This window comes from Protopterus annectens, chromosome 12.part0 (genome assembly GCF_019279795.1).
Source record: "Protopterus annectens isolate FY-2018-M chromosome 12.part0, PAN1.0, whole genome shotgun sequence".
NCBI lineage: Eukaryota > Metazoa > Chordata > Ceratodontiformes > Protopteridae > Protopterus > Protopterus annectens.
Window position 1 is genome coordinate 281,377,304 of NC_056746.1, and position 22,931 is coordinate 281,400,234.

A 22,931-nucleotide genomic window follows, 5' to 3' on the forward strand; every position below is an offset into this window, starting at 1 on the left:
TCATAGGTTAAGTGCTTTCATATGTATATAACCAGACTTCCTCAGAACAACGGTTCTGAGGAAGTCTGGTTATATACAGATGAAAGCGCTTAACCTATGAAGTTCGGTGGTTGTTTTGTCTTGTTTTACAATAAATTTCGTTCTTCCAGTTCGAGCCGAGGATTTGGTCAGTTTGTCTCAGCTATTACACCAGGCATTCGTGGGTGTTTTTTTATTATAATCTTATATGTTAGTAGGGCTTTTGCGGTTTTGAAAGAATGGCTTTATAATTAAACAAAAAAAAATCGTTATAAAATGCCACAAAAAGTAATTAATTAATTAAAAAATCATTATGGAGTTATTTTTGGCAGGTTCATGCACTTTGTATAGAAGTGGTGGTGTGTGCTGAAGATGTGATTTACTTTCTGCTTATTGAGTTTTTCCCATAAGTAACTGCTCTTAGTGCATATGGCTGCGGCATCAAGTTATGAATGCTTATAAAATGAATTCAGGGTTTACTGCACTACTACTAGCTGTTCCAGTCTGCTAACATAAGAATTTTTGCTTACTGGAGATGATGTGAGGATGTATTTTATAGTTGTATTTAAACTTGGACTTTGTTGTGTAACATTTTTTCTCAGGTTGAAGAAGAGTCATCGTCCTCCCCTTTGCAGGTAAAAGAAGTTCAAAGTGTGGAGTCAAAGCCAGAGCCCATGGATGTGGAAGAAAAGAAATGTGTAACAGGAAAAACAGAACCTAAAGAGGAGGATGACGGTGGATTTAATAGCACAGCATCCCAGTCAGCTTCTCCATCTCAACCACGCAGAAAGAGTATGTAAATATATAGTTATTACTGACACATAGCTTTCATAGACGAGTTTTAAAATAGATGCAGTGTAGTTTCTAACAGTTGAATCAGAACTTTGTCCTGTTAATTTATTTTGTATAATATAATGTGTAATCACATAAAATTAAATTTATTGCATCGTAACAGTTCTGCTTGATAGAAGACAGATACGTGTTTTCATTTCTTATTCTGATTTTAAATTCATTTTAGCTGTCTGTATCACCTTTAACAAGGGTCTTTAAGCCATTATTAGTTATTCCAGTACATAGTTGCACTTTATTTTGCAGTTTAAATGGTCTAACTGATGTTCTTCGTGTTTCACTGTTGCAGTCATTACATTTGGGTAATCTGCTTGCAGGTTGCCCTCAGTCGTCCTGATTAACAAAGTCTTGGGTCCTGCGTCGGTTGCTGTCCCTTCTTCCATGATGTCAGGTCGTCAAAGGTATAAAACATGCAACCGACGCCATTACATCAGTCTTGTTGCCGTGCGGTGCCCGAAGCAGAAGCAGTTCACAAGTGCCGGTCGACCGACTCCTGAAATTTCTCACCTTCATTCTTGCTGTTTGGGATCGGAGCCGATCCTCGGCTCTGACTCGGACATCTTCAATATCTCGAGAGCAGTTTACTGGCTCAAGGCTACCCCTTATCCCATGATGCCTAGCGAAAGCTACCCAGATCTCGTTTGCCACTTCAGCTACGAGGTGTGTCGTTTCTGGCTCAGGCTTGTATACTTTTGTATATTTATTTAATTATATTTGTTTAAGCTTCTTAAAACTAGTGTATACTTCCCCTTATAGTTTTATTCTCTGTGGGTGTTGTTTGTGGACGTCGCTTTTTTCCGCAGTCCCTTTTTTTCTTAAGAACTCCTTTAAATTAGAGAGTTCTCCCCTCCCCCCTCCCTTAGGACAGCCGTTTAACTTAGAGGCTCTCCTTTCCTTCCTTTTTACTATATAAAAAAAAAAAAAAAAAAAAAAACTGTTGTGTTCGTTTAGTAGTGTACAGATTTTTTGTCTGTCTGTATTGTGGTACTTGGATTGTGTGTAATGGCAGAGGTATGTCCAAGGATATGAAAGTTTCTGGCTTCAAAAAGTGTGACTAATGCTGTCAGAAAATGTCTCTAACAGATGGGCACACTAGTTGCGTTTATTGTTTGGACGCTGTTCACCTGCTGGACTCTTGTTCGGTTTGCCACGCCTTTAGTCCAAGGGGCCTGCAGGAGCGCAAAAAAAATTAATCCTTCTGGGTTTATTGAAGCCTCAAGATTCACCGGCAAAGAGTTCTCAGCCCGTGAAATCCCCTAAATCTGTAAACCGTCGGTTCCTCCTTCAGAGCTGGCTCCTGTACTGGAACAACCAAGTATGTCGGTTCCGGCTGGCACCGGCAAGACACCTCCTCCTTCAGCTCCATCAGATGTTTCAGAGCTGTCACGAAGCCATAAGAGACTGAGGTCCCCTTCTTTAGAGTCCATCCACTCAGTGGCTTGGTCACCATTATTACAAAGTGAATGTAGCCACCATTCTTCACACTCCTCTCGATCCTCTAGGCTTTCGGATCATGATGTGGAGAGAGTAGTAAGTAGGTTGCTTAAGTCACAGGCACTAGCTAAATTACTATCCAGCCCACCTCAACAGGTATTGGCTCCAACCGCCTCTATTTCCATTCTTTCTCCGACTCCATTGAGTTCGGAGCCGGAGGCCGTTGGTGTGCGGGTAGTGGAACCGTCGGCTCCGATCACCATCTCAACTTTGGCTCCAACTACCTCTTTTGTTCTTTCTATCGAGGAATCTGGACGCCAGGGCTCTCGCGTCGGTTCCAAGGGAGACAGTGGCATCGGATCCTTGTCCGATCCCGTTTTCCCCCTCGCAGCTTCGGCACAGGTGAGCTCGGCTCCAACATCGGCCTCGGAGCAGTCGCCCTCGGCACGGAGAAAGATTCCTATTTCTTCGGAACTGGAGCTTTCTCTGCCTCGAGGTTGAGACGCCTTCGAGGTCAAGCAGAGTGTGCTGTCTCCCGAAACAGTTCCACTACCAGCTCCATCAGCTCCGTCCCCCATAGTGTCTGTGCCAACCTCTGCTCCTCCTCCAGACCCCAAGCGTAGGGAACCGATGCCCCAGGACACCCCACTGAGTGTTCCCTCTTCTTTCAAGGCCTCCCCTGATCACTCAGAGGAGCCCCCTCGGAAGAAGAAGTGCAAGAGGAAGCACATTCCCTCGGAAGAAGAAGTGCAAGAGAAAGCACATTGACTCCCCTGAGTCTGTCACTTCAGATAAAGACTTAGATGAATTGGAAGGGTCCCCCTCTGAAGATGTTTCCTTTTCTGACATCCTTGAAATGCTTAGGCAGAGGGGGAACTGGACTTCCCTAGCCCCTACCGAGGATGAGTCTGTATTCCTGGACACATTCGGTTCCCGACCTTCCACCTCCTGGGTTTCTCCTCCTTTCGACCCACTCATGTCTGTGGTGGCTCGAAAGGCTTGGTCAGTTCCAGACACTGTGGAACCAACTCCGAGGAGACCTAACAAGTTTATTACAGCCCCCCAGGATAAGCAATTCCTTTCCAAAGGTGTGCCCGTTGATGCCATGGTGGTAGTAGCAGCCACCAAGAAAGAGTTAGCAGAAACCTCTTCATCTGTTCATCCCCCTAACAGAGTGTCTCGGATGATGGACAGATATGGAAAGCAAATGTTTGCTTCAGCAACTTTCTCGATGAGCTCCCTGAACTATCTATGTCATTTTACTCGTCTTCAAAGGGATCTCCTGAAAGAGCTTGGAGATGCCCTTCAAGATCCTACAGCTGAGGGAGTACAAGCCAAAGTAGCTTCCCAGCTGGCAACTCTTAATTCCATAGTCAACTCCTCCATGAGGCTGATTTCCTATGCAGCCGATGGAGCGAGCAGAGCCGCTGGCACAGGTGTGGCCCTCAGGAGACATGCTTGGATGTGGCTGTGTCAGTTTGTGGAACCCTTTCAAGCGTCCTTCACCAATACTCCCTTTGATGGCTCCTTTCTTTTTGGACCTCAGGTGAAAGACACGTTGACCAGGTGTGAGCAAGAAGGGCAAGACTCTGTCTGCCATAGGAGTCCGTTTTTCCACAACCTCTAGACCTTACCTCAAGGGTCAGAAGAGTGGGAAGATGTGGTTCCGGAAATCCCAGGGATCCTTGCCTGACACACATGGTGATTTTTCCTCCAGAGGCAGAAGGGGGGAAACCACAATAACAGATGCCGCCCTCGTGGCAGAAGGGGTCCGCAGAACCAGGGTGACAGAGAATCATTCTCTGGCAAGCCTTTCCAGCATCCCTGAAGGGTTGCCCGGCTGCTCACCTCTGGAGGCAGTCGGGGGAAGACTTTCGTTGTACCCAAAAGCCTGGCAAAATTTAGCAAGAGACAGATGGGTACTATCCATTATATCCTGAGGTTACAAAATTCCCTTCCATCAATCCCCCTTACAGTCAAAAAAGGCCCTTCCAGATGTTCCACCCAATCTGAGGGAGCAAGCAGTCATAGAAGTTTCAAAACTGCTAGAAAAAAGAGTCATTCAGGAAGTCCCTGAAGACCAGCTCGGATCCGGATCTTACTCAAGATTCTTTTTGGTACCAAAAAAGACAGGGAACTGGAGACCAATTCTGGATCTCAGCAGACTAAACAAATCTGTACAAAGAGAAAAGTTTCGGATGGTCACTCTACAGTCCATTCTACCCTTTCTGGGTCAGGACAATTGGATGTGCTAGATAGATCTTCAGGACGTGTACTACCATATCAAGATGGACAGACGCTCCAGGAGATTTCTTCGCTTCTGGGTAGGGGCCAGTCATTACCAGATGTTCATCGTGTTTCACTGTTGCAGTCATTGCACTTGGGTTATCCTCCTGGCAGGCTACCCACAGTCGGCCTGAATTCCAAAGTCCTGGTCCGGCATCGGTTGCTGTCACATTCTCCCTGACGTCAGTGCGCCATGGTATAAAAGATGCAGCCAACGCCATTTTCTCCAGTCTTTCTTGCCGCTCGGTGCCTGAAGCAAAAACAGTTCGCAAGTGCCGGTCGGCCAACTCCTGAGATTTCCAAATCGAATTTCAGATCCGAAGTCTTCATTAAAGCTAAGTACCCCATTGGGGAAACTTTTCTCTTGCTCCAGACCGATGTCAGAAAAAGTTAACAATTGTATTTCTTGTGGGAAACAAATACCTCATTAGGATTTTCATTCTTACTGTATTCCCTGCCTAGGCCCTGATCACAACGTTGCTAGCTGTCAGTTTTGTGCTAGATTTAAACAACGCACTATTAAGCGTCGGTACTATTTTGCCTTTCATTACTTTGGCCGAAGATTTAATTATATAATGCCGTCGGAAGAGCCGACGACCGGAGTTTATAAGAAACGAAAGGAAAAGGACAGGCATCCGAGGTCCAAAACCGACGACGAGGCCTCCAGTAGGTCAGTCGCCGGTTCTCAGTGAGGCGCTGCCTCAGAGCCACAGGCCGCTTCCGACTCCCACGTGGAGCCGACTAGGCCTCTGGATACTCAAGGTATTGGACACTCGGAAACTATTTCCTCAGATGGGTCCGGAGCCGCTGAGCAGGCATCGGCTTCTGAGGGAGTTTTTAGACCTAAACAGTTATATGTCAAGCAAACCTCAGTTTCAAAGGCAAAGAATAAATCAGCTCTAAATACAAAGAAACAAGTACAGCATTCTCCTAGACAGACTTCCATGTCTAAGAAACAGATGCTTAAAATGGCCGAAGACCTAATTACTTTGATCAGGGGTTCCCATCCCCCTCCTGATAAGAGGCCTAGGCAAGAGACAGAATATGATTCTTCTGATCAGGTTTCCATTTCTTCTGACTCCTCCTCTGAACAGGGATACTCTCTTCCTCCCTATGAAGATTCTGATACTGAAGAATCTATTCCTTCAGCCTCTCCTCCTGAAGATTATTCTTTTGGGGAAACCCTGCATACCATGAGGGAGCATTTCCACTGGGAGAGCCAAGATTACTCAGAATCTAAGAAAAGGCTCAGAGACTTTCTTTTACTACCTCAGCACAGACTTCTTGCTATTCCACCTGTTCTAGACATTGTAGATGATGTATTTTCAGAGTCCGGCTTGTCTCCTGACTCTTTACCCCCTTCACCTGTTAAGCCAGACAGATACTACAGGGTTCCAAACTCTCATAAAGTTTTATATAAAAACCCTGCTGCTGACCCTGAAACTATATCCCAGGGTCCCAAAGGGGTCAAAGTTTCTACTGCAAAAAACCCTGCCCCCTCTGATAGGGATTCTAGGGCACTGGACAGATGGTGGGGGGGGGGGTTTACACTTCTGCCACCTTGGCTGTAAGGGCTTTAAATTGTCAGTTTCATATGCTTAAATATCAGCAATACTTAATGTCACTGCTAAAACAGAAAATGTTGGCAAATTCTGAATGTTCTGAAAACAAGGAAATGCAGGATGTATTGCATGCAGCTGAACAAGTGGGAAAACATACTTTGCAATGTGGTTTTGATTCACTGGAGGCCTCTTGCAGGGCCGCTGTCATGGGTTCTGTCATTAGAAGGCATGCTTGGTTAAAGGAACAGAATCTGCCTGATCATGTTAAAGCAAAATTATTGGATGCTCCATTACAGCATGATACTTTGTTTGATGTTAAGGCAGAAGAGGTGTTGAAGAAAATGGAGGATAAAGCGAAATCTATGCAGACAGTTAAGGATTTCCTACAGGTACAGCCACCCAGATTTAGCAGGAACTGGCCTTCTAAGAATTAGTCCTTTCCAGTGTCAGAAAGGCCACAAAGAGGCAGATACAGATGCCCTAGAGGCAGATCCCAGCCCCAAGGCTCATATGGCCTAAACAATGGAATGCTTCTACCTCCAAAAGTGGAGAAGACAAATCACAGCCATACAGGAAACAGTCCCAATGACTTTCCTCTGCCAAGGCCAAACACTTATCTTTTGGCAGCACCCTTGGGGGGAAAACTAGCACTTTTTTCACAAAATTGGCACATGATCACCCAGGACAAATGGGTCTTGAATATGGTGTCTCAGGGCTACAGGTTCCACTTTCACACCCTTCCAAAGACAAGAGGTATGCCAGACCTGCCACACAATCAATGGGCAGAGGCACAAAAGCAAGTTTCATCCCTCATGGACATGAGGGCTATTCAGCGAGTACCACAGCAAGAGCAGGGACAAGGATTTTACTCAAGACTTTTCTTGGTACCCAGAAAGGACAAAGCCTGGAGACCAATACTGGACCTGTCTATTCTAAACACTTTTCTGGACGTTCCAAAATTCAAAATGTTGACTCTGCAGCAGCTTCTACCCATGCTGAGCAAGAAGGCTTGGCTCGTAACTTTGGACCTCAAAGAGGCATACCTGCATGTCCCAGTCAGACAATCTTGCAGAAGATACCTCAGATTCATAGCTGGCTCAATGCACTACCAATTCTCTGCACTGCCCTTTGGCTTATCTACTGCGCCTAGAGTCTTCACAAAATGCCTAGCACCAGTAATTGCATTTTGCAGACAAAGAGGAATACAAATAAATCCTTACTTGGATGACTGCCTTATTCAAGCAGAGAACAAGGACATTCTACTAAAGCATCTGGCGTTTGTAAAAAGATTACTAACTTGCCTAGGGTACACAGTGAACGAAAATAAATCAAAACTGGTTCCCTCTCAAGAGATAATATTCCTGGGTGCAAGCTTAAATACAACTGCCCAGATGGCTTATTTCACGCCAGACAAACAAATGCAACTGACTTCTTACTTAGAAATGATAGCAACAAAGACCCAGTTATCTGCAAGAAAAATTCTGCAGGCTTTGGGCTTCATGGCATCCTGCATTCTGCTAATTCCATATGCAAGACTGCATATGAGGAAACTACAGTGGTATCTAAAAAGTGTTTGGACTCAACATTGTCACAGCCTGGAAACATTAATTACCCTCATTCCCTGCCTGCAACAGGAGTTTCAATGGTGGGCACAGGCCTGTCACCACAACAAGGGACAGCCATTCACTTTACCCACAGCCAGGCAGACACTAACAACAGATGCATCAGATTATGCCTAGGGGGCCCACATGGCAGGAAAATGTATTCAGGGCACATGGCCCGCAAACCAAATGCATCTTCATATCAAATCAAAAAGAGATGCTAGCTGTACAGAATGCCCTGACAGCCTTCAAGGATCTACTTCATCCAGGAAAACTGCTGATAAAGACGTACAATACTACAGTCATGTGGTACATAAACAAGCAAGGAGGCACACATTCCTACCCCTTCTGCAGACAAGCCATAACTTTGTGGAACACAGCATTGACTTCTCAAGTACACCTGCAAGCACAGTTCCTGCCAGGAAAGACAAATATTCTGGCAGACGAACTAAGCAGAAACCTCATAGATCCTCACGAGTGGAAACTAGATCCACAAATCTTCAGCATGATAACAATGAAATGGGGATGCCCAGACATAGATCTATTTGCCTCCCCTCACAACTACCAGCTACAGAGATTCTGCACAAGGACTTATCACAAACAAGCATGGAAAGTGGACGCCCTATCATTCAGCTGGAAAAACCTAACAGTATATGCTTTTCCTCCACTGCCTCTCCTCCCCAAGGTGCTCCTAAAGGTCAGACAAGAGAAGCCAAATATGATACTGATTGCCCCAGACTGGCCACGCCAGCACTGGTACCCAGTCCTAAAGAACTTGTCTTAAGGTCCAGCCTGGACATTGCCTCAAATTTCTCACTTGCTGACCCAACAAATCAGATCCTGCACAGCCAACTCAGAACCCTAAATCTGGCTGCATGGCAGATAATGTAACCATTCAGAACACACCTCTCTCTAAAGCAGTTATGGATGTTATTTTGGAGGCCAGGAGGCCCAGCACCAGAAAATCTTATGCAGAGAAATGGAAGAGATTCTGTGCTTGGAACCAGGCACAAGGAGTGGACACGCTTGTACCAAATATTCCTCAGATTTTACAATACCTAACTGAGATGCTGGACAAAGGCCTATCCTTCTCATCAATTAAGATCCATGCCTCTGCCATTTCAGCTCATTACAATACGGACCCACTTATTTTTTCACATCCTCTGCTAAGGCAGTATCTCAGAGGGTCCAAAAACATAAGACCTCCAAGGAGAGCTCCAATACCTGCATGGGACCTCAATTTTGTCTTGGAAAAGCTCACACTGCCTCCTTTTGAGCCAGCCAATACAGCTGAGATAAAATACTTATCATGGAAAAGAGCTCTGCTCCTATCAATAACTTCAGCAAGAAGAGTCTCAGAGTTACAGGCACTAATGGCTGTGGAACCTTTTATTATTTTCCATCCGGACAGGGTTTCTCTAAGGACAAACCCAACAGTTATGCCTAAGGTAGTGTCCAGTGTGGCTCTTAACCAAACCATTCATTTGCCTACCTTTTATCCAAAACCACAGAATAAGGGGGAGAGACTTCTGCATTCTTTGGACATATATAGACAGCTACGTTTTTACTTGGACAAAACTAAAGCTTTCCGAAAGACTGAGCAAATCTTAGTGGCATGATCGCAAGGAAAAGCTATTTCAAAGCAGACTATTTCAAAATGGATAGGCCACTGCATTCGTTTCTGCTGTTCACAACATGGCACATCAGTGCCTAAGGGCATTAGGCCACATTCAACCAGAACAGCGGCCACTTCAGCAGCCTTCCTCAGAGGAGTACCAACCAAGGACATTTTGGAGGCTGCAACTTGGTCTTCAGTGCACACTTTTACAAAGCACTACCACTTACCTCTTTACTCTAAATCCCGAGCAGGCTTTGCCACTGCAGTTCTGCAGGGCCTCATAGTCACTCCTAATTCTATTTAGGCCCAGCCACCCAACCTCAGCTTTGGGATTCAACCCAAGTGTAATGACTGCAACAGTGAAACACGATGAACATAGTACAATTGTGTACCTACCATAAATGTAGATGTTCGAGTGTATTCACTGTTGCAATCCGGGTTGCCCTCCCACCATCCCCCTTTCATTGCTGAGACTTATCTGTACTTCTCTATTCTATACAACCTATGTAGTGTATTTGCTTGTAGATGAAGGTAATGTTTATGTTACTGCATGCTTTTTTATGAGCAGAATTTTTGGCCTACCCTTTTGGGGGCACCTAACATCTGGGGCAAGAAAAACTGAAGAAAATGGCGTTGGCTGCATCTTTTATTCCCTGGCACACTGACGTCAGGGAGGAGGCGACAGCAACCGACACCGGACCAGGACTTTGGAATTCAGGCCGACTGCGGATAACCTAACAGCAGGATAACCCAAGTGTAATGACTGCAACAGTGAATGCACTCGAACATCTACATTTATGGTAGGTACACAACTGTACTTTCAGAGCTCTGCCTTTAGGTCTCACCTCAGCCCCCAGGGTGTTCACCAAGTGTATGGCAGTAGTCACGACTCACCTGAGACATCAAGGATTCCAGGTGTTTCCATATCTAGACGACGGGCTCCTCACTGCTACCACCAGGCTTTAACTCTTACAAGCGCGGGATTATATAGTCACATCATGCACTCAACCAGGCATCACAATAAATTTAGAAAAATCTGCCTTGTTGCCCTGTCAGTCTATCACTTACATAGGAGCAAAATTAAACACAAGGGAAATGTTTGCAAGATTACCACTGGAAAGAGTTTCCACAATTCGTCAACAAGTGTTAATCCTAATGCAGAGCAAAAGGATTCAAGTCAGATATGTCCTTCAAGCTCTGGGCTCCATGGCAGCTGCCATTCTTCTAGTTCCATTAACGCGTTTCCACATGAGAATTCTTCAGTGGCTTCTTTTCACGCAGTGGTCCTTTCAGGAGCTTCCCATGTCTCTCATGATCCTGATTTCAGAAAATGCAAAAGGCACCTGTCTTTGTGGATGGACTCCCCACTAGTGTCTCAGGGCAGACCTTTCATACAGCCTCCACCGGTAGCCACAGTGACCACAGACGCCTCCCTGATAGGGTGGGGGGGCATTATCTGGGCAGGACAGTCTAAGGCACTTGGCAACCTCACGAGTGCCATCTGCTCGTCAATGTCCTAGAAATGAGAGCCATGCTTCTGGCGTTGCAAGCCCTTCAAAACTCTCTTCCTTCTGGGACCATTGCAATTCAAACAGACAACATGTCAGTGGTGTGGTACATCAACAAACAGGGCGGAACCAGGTCCTACCCCCTGTGTCGAGAGGCACTCAGACTGTGGCAATGGGCGATTTCCTCCCAACGTTTTCTGATTGCGACACACATCCCTGAGAGATCCAACGTCATAGCGGACAGGCTCAGCAGAGCTGTTCTCATGCCTTACGAGTGGTCTCTGAATCAGGAAGTTGCGGATCTTATCTTCCGCAAATGGGGACAGCCTTGCTGCGATCTGTTTGCCACCCCTCTCAACAGCAAATGCAGCAACTACTTTTCCCTTCTTCTTCTTCCAGGTCACATACCCAGAGACGCTCTAGTCCACGATTGGCCTCAGGGACTCCTTAATGCTTTTCCCCCATTTCCCCTAATACCAAGACTCATACAGAAAGCAAAATCGTTGGGTTGCAAAATGATCCACATTGCCCCTTATTGGGCTTGACAGATATGGTTTCCGTTCCTGCACCCTTACCTTGCCGATCAGCCCTGGATTCTGGATCCGATTCCAGATGATCTGATTCATCAGTCAGGCGGGTTGCATCAATTCCTCCAAACACTCCAGCTTACAGCTTGGTTACTCCACTTCCAACCTTAGCCAGGCTTCCCGGTATCTCCCCAGCAGTCCGTGATATTATCGTTTCCTCACATAAGTCTACTACAAGAAAAACGTATGCCAGTAAATGGAAACGGTTTTCTTACTGGGCAGAGTCTAGAAATGTGGATCCTTTCTCACCCCCACTCCATGAAATTCTTGAATTTCTAGCACAACTTTTTCAGTCCGGTGATGCTTCCGCTACTATTAGAGTACAGATAGCGGCCATTTCAAATTTTCATATCGGATTGTTGAATTCTAACATCAAGTCTCATAAGCTCTGTAAGGCTTTTTTGAGAGGAACATCTCTTCTTAGACCTCCAGTGAGTGATCCCCCCTCCTCCTTGGGATCTTAATTTAGTCTTAACTTCCTTAATTTTGCTTCCTTTTGCACCGGCAGCATCATGTTCCCTTAAGTTTCTGTCTTGGAAGACACTTTTTCTGGTTGCTATCACTTCAGCTAGGCGTGTCTCAGAACTTCTAGCACTATGTGTTCGTCGTCCTTACCTGGTGTTTCACAAGGACAGAGTTTCTCTGAGGTCCAATCCATCCTTTCTTCCTAAAGTCTGCTCAGAGAACAATTTAAATCAATCCATAGATCTCCCAGTGTTTTTTCCCAGTCACAGCAACAAGGCAGAGTACAAGCTCCACAAACTGGATGTTCACAGACAGCTGCGTTTTTACCTTCATAGAACTAAAGAAGTAAGAAAGTCAGATCAGTTTTTTCTCTCTTATGCCTTCAACAAACAAGGCCTCCCAGTTTCCAAGGTCACCTTATCAAGATGGTTATCTAATACTATTACCTTTATTTACCAGTTACGGAATAAAGAGTTACTAGCTAAACCAAAAGGTCATTCTACCAGGGCATTAGCCACCTCCATAGCTTTTCAGTCTAGGTTGCCCATAGATTCAGTCAGTGCAGCTGCCACGCGGGCAAACCCTCATACCTTTATCTCTCATTACAAGGTGGATATGGTCTCCTGGAGCAGAGCTGACTTTGGTTCCACTGTTCTGAAGAGTCCGCTGCAATGAGCCACCCAGGATGTTAGGTGCTAGGGACGCTGTCCCAAACAGCAAGAACGAAGGCGAGATAGACATCTTGACATAAAGAAGTTATGTACCTACCATAACATTCCATGTTAGTTGTCTTCATCTCGCCTTCCTTCTTGCGTCCCTTCCTCCTTCCCCCGTCCTAGTGGACTGAGAGGAGTTCTTCTTTTCACTGGCTGAGTATTTTTTTCCTTATTGTTCTTCTGGCCAGGTTTTTGTAACCTGTTCTATAATTAGATGTATTAAACAACCAGTTTTTAGATAACTGTTTTTTCTCAACTTATGTCTGGGATTAGCTATTACAAACGAGATCTGGGTAGCTTTCGCTAGGCATCATGGGATAAGGGGTAGCCTCGAGCCAGTAAACAGCTCTCGAGCTATTGAAGATGGCCGATTTGGAGCCGAGGATCGGCTCTGATCCCAAACATCAAGAAGGAAGGCGAGATGAAGACAACTAAAATGGAACTTTATGGTAGGTACATAACTTCTTTTTTTTTCGAGTTTCAGAACCGAAGTCTTCAACTTAAAGCTAAGTATCCTGTTGGGGAAACTTTTTCTTACTCCTTACCGATGTCAGTAAAAGTTAATAATTGCATTACTTGTGGAAAGCAAATACCTCATAAAGATTTTCATTCGTACTGTATTCCTTGCCTAGGCCCTGACCACAACATACCCTGCTGTCGGTTTTGTGCTTTATTTAATCAGCGCACTATCTGTCGTCAATATATTTTTTCCTCTAAATATTTTGGTTCTCGGTTTAATTATCTAGAAATGTCATCAATTAGCCATCCGACTACCAGGATTCCGAAAAAACGCAAAGATAAAGACAGAGAGAAGTCCGCCGAGGTCCAAAACTGTGGACGACGCTTCTCCTAAGCCAGTCGCCAGTTCACCAGTACTCAGTGAGGTGCTTTTGCAGCCCCTGATACCCGCTACTTCTGATCCGCAGGCCTCTACTGAGACCCATTCGGAGTCCAGTATGCCACGAGTTACTTCAGCTATGGAACCAGCGGATGCCTCTAGCTTGGATGGGTCCGGAGCCGCTATGCAGGCACTGGCTTCTGAGGGTGTATTCAGGCCTACGGACTTGCATATTAAATCGATGCCTCCTTCATTACTAAGACCTAAATCTCGATCCATGTCTAAAAATCTGACGCCCAGGCCACATGCTCAGGCCCCTATGCCTAAAAAAACTAATGATAAAAATGGCTGAAGATCTAATAACTCTAATCAGGGGTAGTCAACCCCCCCCCCCCCTCTAAGAGGCCTAGGGCTGAGCTTGATTATGAATCTTCTGATCAGGATTCTGTTTCTTCTGACTCTTCTGATGACCTGGATTTGTCCTTACCTACTTATGAGGACTCTGATGCAAAGGATTCTGTTCCCTCTGCTTCCCCTCCTGAGGATTTTGTTTTGGGGGAAATCTTACCTACTTTAAGGGAGCATTTTCACTGAGAAAACCAGGAATTTGCTGATTCAAAAAAGAGGCTTAGGGCTTTCCTTCTTTTACCTCAGCATAAGCCTTTGGCTATACCTCCTGTACTAGACATTGTTGATGATGTTTTCCCAGAATCCAGTTTGGCTCCTGATTCCCTGCCTCCTGCTCCTAGTAAACCTGACAGATACAGGGTTCCTGAGTCCCACAAGTTCCTTTTGAAAAATCCTGTTGCAGATCCAGAGACTATTTCTCAGGGGCCCAAGGGCATTAAGGCTTCTACTGCTAAAAATCCTACCCCTTCTGATAGAAACTCCAGGGCGCTGGATAGATAGGGTAAAAAGGTTTATACTTCAGCAACTTTGGCAGTCAGAGCTTTAAACTGCCAATTTCATATTTTAAAATATCAGCAACATGTCATTGGACTGCTTAAACAGAAAATGATGTTGATTCCTGACTGTGAGGAAAATAAAGATTTACAGGACTCAATGCATTTTGCTGAACAAGTTGGAAAACATACTTTGCAATGTGGTTTTGATTCTTTAGAGGCCTCTTGGAGGGCTGCTGTTACTGGGTCTGAGCTTAGAAGGCATGTTTGGCTTAAGAGCAATCTTTGCCTGATCATGTTAAAGCTAAATTGTTGGATGCTCTTTTAAGTCAGGACTGCCGGTTTGGCAACAAGGCTGAAGAAGTTCTTAAAAAGATGGAAGATAAAGCTAAATCTATGTAAACTGTTAAAGATTTTTTTACAAGTGCAAACTCCTAAATTTAGTAGGCATTGGCCTACTAAGAATTGTTTTTTTTTTCAGCCCATTCCAGGTCTTCTCAAGCCAAACCCAGACACAGCAAAAACCCCAGGTTTCAGTCCCAGGGGACTCTCAGAACTAAGCAGTGGGGGGCCTCCACTTCCAAATCTGGGAATAACAAGACACCCCCCTACGGTAAACAATCTCAATGACTTCCTTTTAAAATTTCCAAGCACTTATCTTCTGACCGCCCCTTTGGGGGGAAAGATTGCACTTCATGCAAAGAACTGGGAACTCATAACCCAGGACAAATGGGTTTTAAATATAGTGTCCCAGGGACAAAGATTTCACTTCCACACGTTGCCAACACCAAATGGGTGGCCAGACCTGCCCCCAAATCAGTGGGCAGAGGTTTAAAAACAAGTACTTTCTCTCTTAAGCATGGGGGCTATTTAACTGGTACCAGAAGAGGAAAAGGGACAAGGTTTCTACTCCAAACTTTTACTGGTACCCAGAAAAGACAAATCATGGCGTCCAGTCCTGGACCTGTCTATTCTAAACACCTTTCTGGAAATTCCAAAATTCTAGATGCTGACTCTTCACCAGTTACTTTCTATGCTAGGCAAAGATGCCTAGTTGGCAACACTAGATTTAAAAGAAGCATACCTGCACATCTCAATCAGGGAATCTTGCAGAAGATACCTAGGCTTCAAAGCAGGCTACATGCATTATCAGTTATCTGCACTGCCCTTTGGCTTGTCTACTGCGCCCAGGGTATTCACAAAGTGCCTGGCTCCAGTTATTGCATTTTGCAGGCAAAGAAGTATTCAAATATACCCATACCTGGACGATTGTCTAATTCAGGCAGAAAGCCAGGGCATACTTATGAATTGTCTGGTGTTTGTAAAAAGGGTTCTAACTTGTCTGGGATACACCATAAACGAAAAGAAATCACAACTGGTACAGTGTCAACAAATTACATTCCTGGGGGCAAGCTTGAATACAACTTCGCAGATGGCGTATCTCACCCCAGAAAAACAAATTCATTTGATAACCTATTTCAGACAAGTGGCCACAAAAGCCCTGCTATATCTGCAAGATAAATACTGCAAGCCTTGGGGTTCATGGCCTCTTGCATTCTTCTAATTCCATATGCAAGACTGCATACGAGGAAACTACAGTGGTATCTAAAAAGCCTATGGAGTCAACATTCTCACAGCCTAGAAACAATGATTCCTATCATACCTTGCCTACGGCTAGAGTTCCTCTGGTGGGCAGAGGCCTGCCACCAAAACAAGGGACTACCATTCACACTACCCCCTGCCGTTCAAACCCTAACAACAGATGCATCAGACTATGCATGGGGGGGCTCACCTGTCAGGGAAGTGCATTCAGGGAAATGGAACCCAAGTCAAATGCACCTAGATAGCAATCAAAAAGAAATGTTAGCTGTACAGAATGCTCCGACAGCCTTCAAGGACTACATTCTTCCAGGACAATAAAGGATAAAGATGGACAACACCACTGTTATGTGGTTTATAAACAAGCAGGGGGGTACACATTCCTACTCCCTCTGTAGACTAGCCATGGCATTGTGGAACACAGCCTTGAGCTACCAAGTGCACCTACAAGCTCAATTTCTGCCAGGAAAATTAAATACACTGGCAGACGGACTAAGCAGAAACTTCATGGACCCACACAAGTGGAAACTGGAATCAAGGATTTTCAACATGTTGACAAGCAAATGGGGTAGTCCAGACATAGACCTATTTGCCTCACCCCAGAACTACCAATTGGACAAGTTTTGCACAAGGATTCCCCACAAATAAGCTTGGAAAGTGGATGCTCTGTCCTTCAGCTGGAAAAAGATATCAGTCTATGCCTTCCCTCCTGCTGCCTCTGCTCTCCAAAGTTCTATTAAAAGTCAAACAGGACAAACCAAGGATGATTTTGATTGCTCCAGACTGGCCGCGCCAACACTGGTACCCCCTCCTGCGCAGTGTGTCGCAGCTATCTCCATGGCACCTGCCTCAGACCCCTTCCCTGCTATTTCAGCAGGAGAACCAGATTCTGCACCCTCAGCTTCCAACATTGAACCTCGCAGCTTGGCTAATTATTTAAACTCACCCTTATCATCCCTCAGCAAACCTGTGATGAATGTTATCTTAGAGGCAAGGAGGCCTAGTACTAGAAAATCTTATGCCGAAAAATGGAAAAGATTCTGTGCCTGGCACTAATCTCAAAGGATGAGCACAGTAGCACCCAATTTACCTCAAGAGTTTGCAATTACTTAACTGAGATGCTTCACAAGCGTCTGTCTTTTTCCTCCATTAAAATCCACACTTCAGCCATTTCAGCTCATTATAACACAGAACCTCCCCTCTTCTCTCATCCTCTGCTCAAGCAGTACCTCAGAGGGGCCAAAAATTTGAGACCACCCAGGAGAGTGCCAACCCCTGCCTGGGACCGTAACTTTGTATTGGAGAAACTCAGTCTACCTCCTTTCGAGACAGCTGCCACTGCAGACTTAAAATGACTTTTTTGGAAAACAGCTTTCCTTTTAGCAGTCACTTCAGCTAGAAGGATATCTGAATTACAGGCCCTTATGGCAGTGGAGCATTTCATCATCTTTCATGCGGATAGGGTGTCACTCAGGACCAATCCACCCTTCATGCCCAAGGTGGTATCCAGTGCGGCTCTTAATCAGTTCATTAATTTGCTAACCTTCTTTCCCAATCCACAGAACAAAGGGGAACAGATTCTACATTCCTTGGATGTGCACAGACAACTTAGATTCTACTTGGACAGGACTAAACCTCAAAGAAAATCTGAACAACTGCTGGTGGCATTTGCTGCAGGGGCAGAAGGGAAGGCTGTTTCAAAACAAACCATTTCTAAATGGATAAGCCTTTCCATTCATTTCTGCTATAAGCACCATGGAAAACCTATCCCCAGGGGATCAGATCTCACTCCACCAGGGCTGCATCTACTTCTGCAGCCTTTCTCAGAGGTGTTCCTACCAGTGACATCCTAGAAGCTGCTACCTGGAGTTCTGTACATACTTTCACCAAGCATTATCATTTGCCATTTTTTTTCTAAATCCAGAGCTGGCTTTGCCACTGCTGTCTTGCAGGGCCTTATAACTGGCCCTAATTCTATATAAATTCCTCCTCCCAACCATAGCTTTGGGAATCTATGCAAATATAATGACTGCAACAGTGAAACACGAAGAACATAGTACAGTTGTGTACACTTACCATAAATGTAGATGTTCGAGTGTATTCACTGTTGCAGTCCTGGTTACCCTCCCTCCAGCCCCCTAACTACTTATGGCTATACCTCTACTTTCCTTTGCTATGCTTAAAACCCTTTTTGGTGTATTTGCTTTTTGTTGGAGGTTTACCTTTTTGTTTTTATGTTTATTTGCTCCCCATTAGGGGGGCACGTGACATCTGGGGCAAGAAAAACTGATGTAATGGCATTGGTTGCATGTTTTATACCCCTGACGTCATGGAAGAAGAGACAGCAACCGACGCAGGAGCCAAGACATTGTTAATCAGGCCGACTGAAGGCAACCTGCAAGCAGTTTACCCAAATGTAATGACTGCAACAGTGAATACACTCGAACGTCTACATTTATGGTAAGAGTACACAACTGTACTTTATTAAGCCCTGGTTTCATTCGTGTGTGCTGAGTGTATGTCAGGTTAGTTCAGAGCTTGTCTTTGCATTGGAACAGTTCAAAGCCAGTCATCTTAAAGCTAAGCATCTTAATTGTTTTTCTCTCCCACCCATTTTGGTATAATTGTGCTCTTAAACACACTGTATCTGTTGTTGCCTGCCTCTTATGATAATTAGATAACATAATTCCCTCCCTCTCCCCATTTATTGGCTGTTGACAATTAGCACATAAGTATCATTTTCCAAAGTTTCTCCCCTTAAACTACTCACCAGGCTAAATGATGTTTGATAAAATTGCTTAATGCTGAGTGTACTGATATAGCTTGCACTGATGTTAGTATCAAATTAGTGGGTTATTTGTTAGTATAATTAGTTTCTGGTTCTTGCTGGTTGCAGAAGAAAGTTTCCAGGCTAATTGCTTTGTTTTGAAATTTAAATACGTAGTAGCAAGTCCACCCAAACACTATGCGAGTTATATTGTTTATTATTATTTTTTAACTATAACAAGCAGTTGTAGTTACCCCTGCCCCCCCCCCCCCCGAGTCATTCTTGTCAATATCATGGACTGGCAGTTCTCCACAACTTCTCTAGCCAGCCTGATTGAGATGGGTATCTTAAAACAGTGTAAGACTAGTCTCATATTGTTTGAAAATCATCTACTACTCAAGCAGCATAACACAGTGTATGAGAGATTTATATGCATAATATCCTAGGAGGAGAAATTCTCACACACAGTAAACTCCAGCACCAAAGTTGCCAGCAGTACACCACATGTCACACCTCTCCAAGGCCATCACAGTAGACATCCATCAATTGGTGATGTTCTAAAGATTAACTTGCCTAAATGTCAAAAAAATCCAAATGACAACACAGGCAGAAAGCACATTCAGCATATTAAGCCTACTTTTTCACATAGCACAAGTAGTCCCAAACTCACAGATGCTGAGCTCGTAAGACAGGCATCAACCCAACCAAACATTCTTGTTATAGGTGGCTCCATTGTAAGATATACAGATGTGCCTCTTAAAAGGCTGAGCAAGGAAAGTGTGGTGGTTAGTTGCTTGTCTGGTGTCAGGATTAGTCAGATCATGCATGCACTCATGTTCTTGAACGAACAAGTACCAGTATGCTCTGTCATAGTTGATGCCCTTGTCAGTGACTTGAAGTGTACTTCCCTGGATTATAAGGAGAGAGACATGATGGAGCTCTCAGACTGTGTGTCCGTGGCAGGTATGCGCCAAGCACTAAGCAGCATTCTACCTTCTCCAAGGTTGATGCCAAGATATGAGCAAAAAATAAATAAAAAAACTCCCGCTGAATGACACCAAAAACTAAGCCAATTGTTGAAGTCAAGTATTTGTCAGTCTGGGAATATATGATCAATAGACCATGTTGCTTCTCCAAGGATGGCCTTAGGGTTGCCACCCATCTGTTTTTTTCTGGACTATCTGGAAATCAAAATGATTGTCCAGTAGTCCAGAAAACAGTGTATAAACTCTGTTATTCTGTTTAAAAAAAAAGAAACAGACTATTGAAGTTTGTTAAATCTGCAGATTTACTGTGCTTTTTGTACAAAAAGCATAGGAAATCTGCAGAAAAAAGGCATCACTATCGGGAAAAGAGGGTGGTGCATGATATCATGAAGTGGGTGGAAAGAGGATGGTACATGGGTGGATTGTGGGAGGCACAAGGGATGTGGCCCAAGTCTGGTTTTAGCCACAACAAAAGGTGGCAACCCTAGATGGTTTGCATCTGTCCCCTCTAAGGTTTTGATTTTTGGCAAAGACATTCTCCACCCCCATAGCGCCTTTTTTAAGAAATGCCAGCCTGATAAACCTATCAACATAACAAAGCAAGTGGTACTTTTCCGTTATCGGGGCAACAATTCTAAGGCGCACTGAATATTGTAACCAAATGACTGCAGATTTCATTTGTGGACATGCTTCTTTCCTAACAAAGTGACAGTGGTGTATGCTTGCAGGTATCAAAACTCTCTAGCCAGGGATGTCAAAAACGTCTGTTTTGCACTTCGGCATCATGGCGACATTACCGAGTGGTAATGACTGTAAACTAAAAGTTGTTGCCCATCATTTTTTATAAACAGCACTTTCCTCCTCAGCAAATACGTGAAATTAAGTTGTACTAGTGGTTTGATTATTGACAGCATATTTATCTGGTAGTGGAATTGTGGGCACTGACTGAAAATGAGTCTTGCTTATTATTTACTTTGTTTTGTTTTATTGATGAAGGGTGGATCAGAAGCTGTAAAAAATGATGAATACATTTACATTAAAAATGCAGCTAGAATGCGTTCATTTTTTTAGTAAATGTACATTACTTAGTTGATAATGTCTGAGTTTTTTGGGAGTGTCGTTGTGTATACTTACATCACCTATACTATATACAAACTGCCAACACCGGAGAAACAGACTCTGTATCAGATATTTGCTTTGCATTTAAGGCGAGCCTCCAAGAGAGGTGAAAGCAGTGTTAAAATGGTTATTACTAAATGTGATCGTTTAGCGAGCGTGGTGTGGCAGAGTTCCTGATAGAAAGATAATTTTGAAGCAATTTCTAGACTATACCAGACCATACCTCTCATTTTCGCCTGATATTCTTTGTTTATTCCTCATAAAATGTGTGTTTTTTTGGAAAATCACAAGAAGATTGACTTTACTACACAATTACAATTCTTCAGAAAAGAATACTAACACAAACCCTGTTATTCTTGCAACTTTCTAAGTTTGTAAGGGTAGTATTTAAATCCCCTCTTTTGGGTCTTTGTCCTCCCATTATTTTCAGATTTGTTGCACTCAGAGGTTAAGAAGTATGCTCTATTTTGTGCGCATACCTGTTGTGTGTGCCTCATTGTGAGAAATATTTTTAATTTTGACAGTTCCACACTCTGCCCGCCCACACTGAAAGGGCTTGTCACACATTTGGTGCTATGAATGTAACTGTCTGTGGTAAATAAATCTAAGTCATATGCAGCAAAAATATTTTTATAAGCATCACCTTCAAATTGAAGCTGTAAATGTTCCACATTTTGTAGAGGGAATGTAAGACAGTTGTGTTTTACATAAGGGTTACCTCTGAGAACTGTTGCCCTCGTTAACGAAAAATTACTTAATGCTTAAAGTAAAATATCAAGGTTAGGGTCACCACCTGTCCCACTTTGCAAGGGACAGTCCCTCTTTGGGCAGTTGTGTCCTGTAAAAATGGCAAATGTCCTGAGATTTTAGGACAAAATTGTTTTCTATATTTTATGTAATAGTCGCATAAAACAGTTATTCTGTATCTGAAACAACTAAATGTTATCGAAACAGAATAAACAACTAAAATGCTTCAAGAATAAGCTTTTATTTAGGCAAAAAAGTGAAGTTCTGTCCTTTGTACTGGCCGTGGGTATGTTTCACCTTGCAAAATCTGAAGTTTGTACCAAAAATGTCCCAATTTGGGCATTTAAAAAAGTGGCAACCCTAATCAAGGTATTACTGATCAATGCTAGGAGCCTGAACAAGAAACCCCACTCCCTACAAGCCCTTCTCACCCTGGAAGACATTGACCTCTGTGTAGTGACTGAGACATGGTTTAAAGTACTCGAAAGCATTCAAGCTCTGTAGGGCTATAATGCCTTCCACTTGTTTAGACCAGCTACTGGGAGTGTGTGGAGGTGGAGGTGTATCTTTGTATATAAAGAAGAGACTCACATTAAGGCTGGTAAAGCAGCATGATGAACTGGAGCGTCTTCATGTCCAAATAACCATCAGAAAGATCCTGTACCATATATTAACTAGCTGTAGAACTCTCTCTATGATAAAAGAAAGCCACAACGCCTGGCTAGAGGATCTAAAATCTCTTCCTATGTGATCTAAACTGTCCGACTGTACACTGGGAAACCTATACCACCACAAGTGTATAAGCACAGAGATTCTTGGATTTTTGTTAGTAGTAATGCCGTGGAACAATTAGTCGTAGTGCCCACTTTGGGGAAAACCTGTTGGATCTTGTTCTTGCTAATATGAGACCATCTTGTACCATCCTTTGTGTATCTTCATTGCTTGTTAGTTCTGACCACAAAGCAGTCTCCTTCAAAATAAAGCTAAAACCATAGATTCCTTCCACCCAAGATACCTGTAGAAATTTCTGTAATGTAAACTGCCTACTTCTAAGTGATGCATAGGCAAGCTTCAGATCCCCATCAAACACAGTTAACGCCATTGAATATGCAGAAATGTGTACCGTCACATTATACCAGCATGTCAACAGCTGGATAGATGCATCTGTACCCAGTAGGAACAAGTGCAGGGCAAACCCAGAAACATATCAACAAGCTTTATAATAAAATGAAAAGAATTTTGACCAAAGTAAGAAGAGCAATGCTCAGAATGTTAGATCCCTTGTTACTGAAGTAAAACAACTCAGGAGCGTAATCAAATTCACCAAAG

The 22,931-nt window shown here is 43.8% G+C and overlaps 1 protein-coding gene across 1 annotated transcript in view; it reads left to right on the plus strand.

The window, feature by feature from the left end:
- LOC122816509 (CREB binding protein) overlaps positions 1-22,931 on the plus strand; it is a gene marked incomplete in the record, with an annotated part of 4,149,155 nt that overhangs the window by 2,482,328 nt on the left and 1,643,896 nt on the right. Inside the window, 1 exon segment of the mRNA XM_044089341.1 lies at positions 621-810. Coding sequence (XP_043945276.1) covers positions 621-810 — 190 coding nt within the window.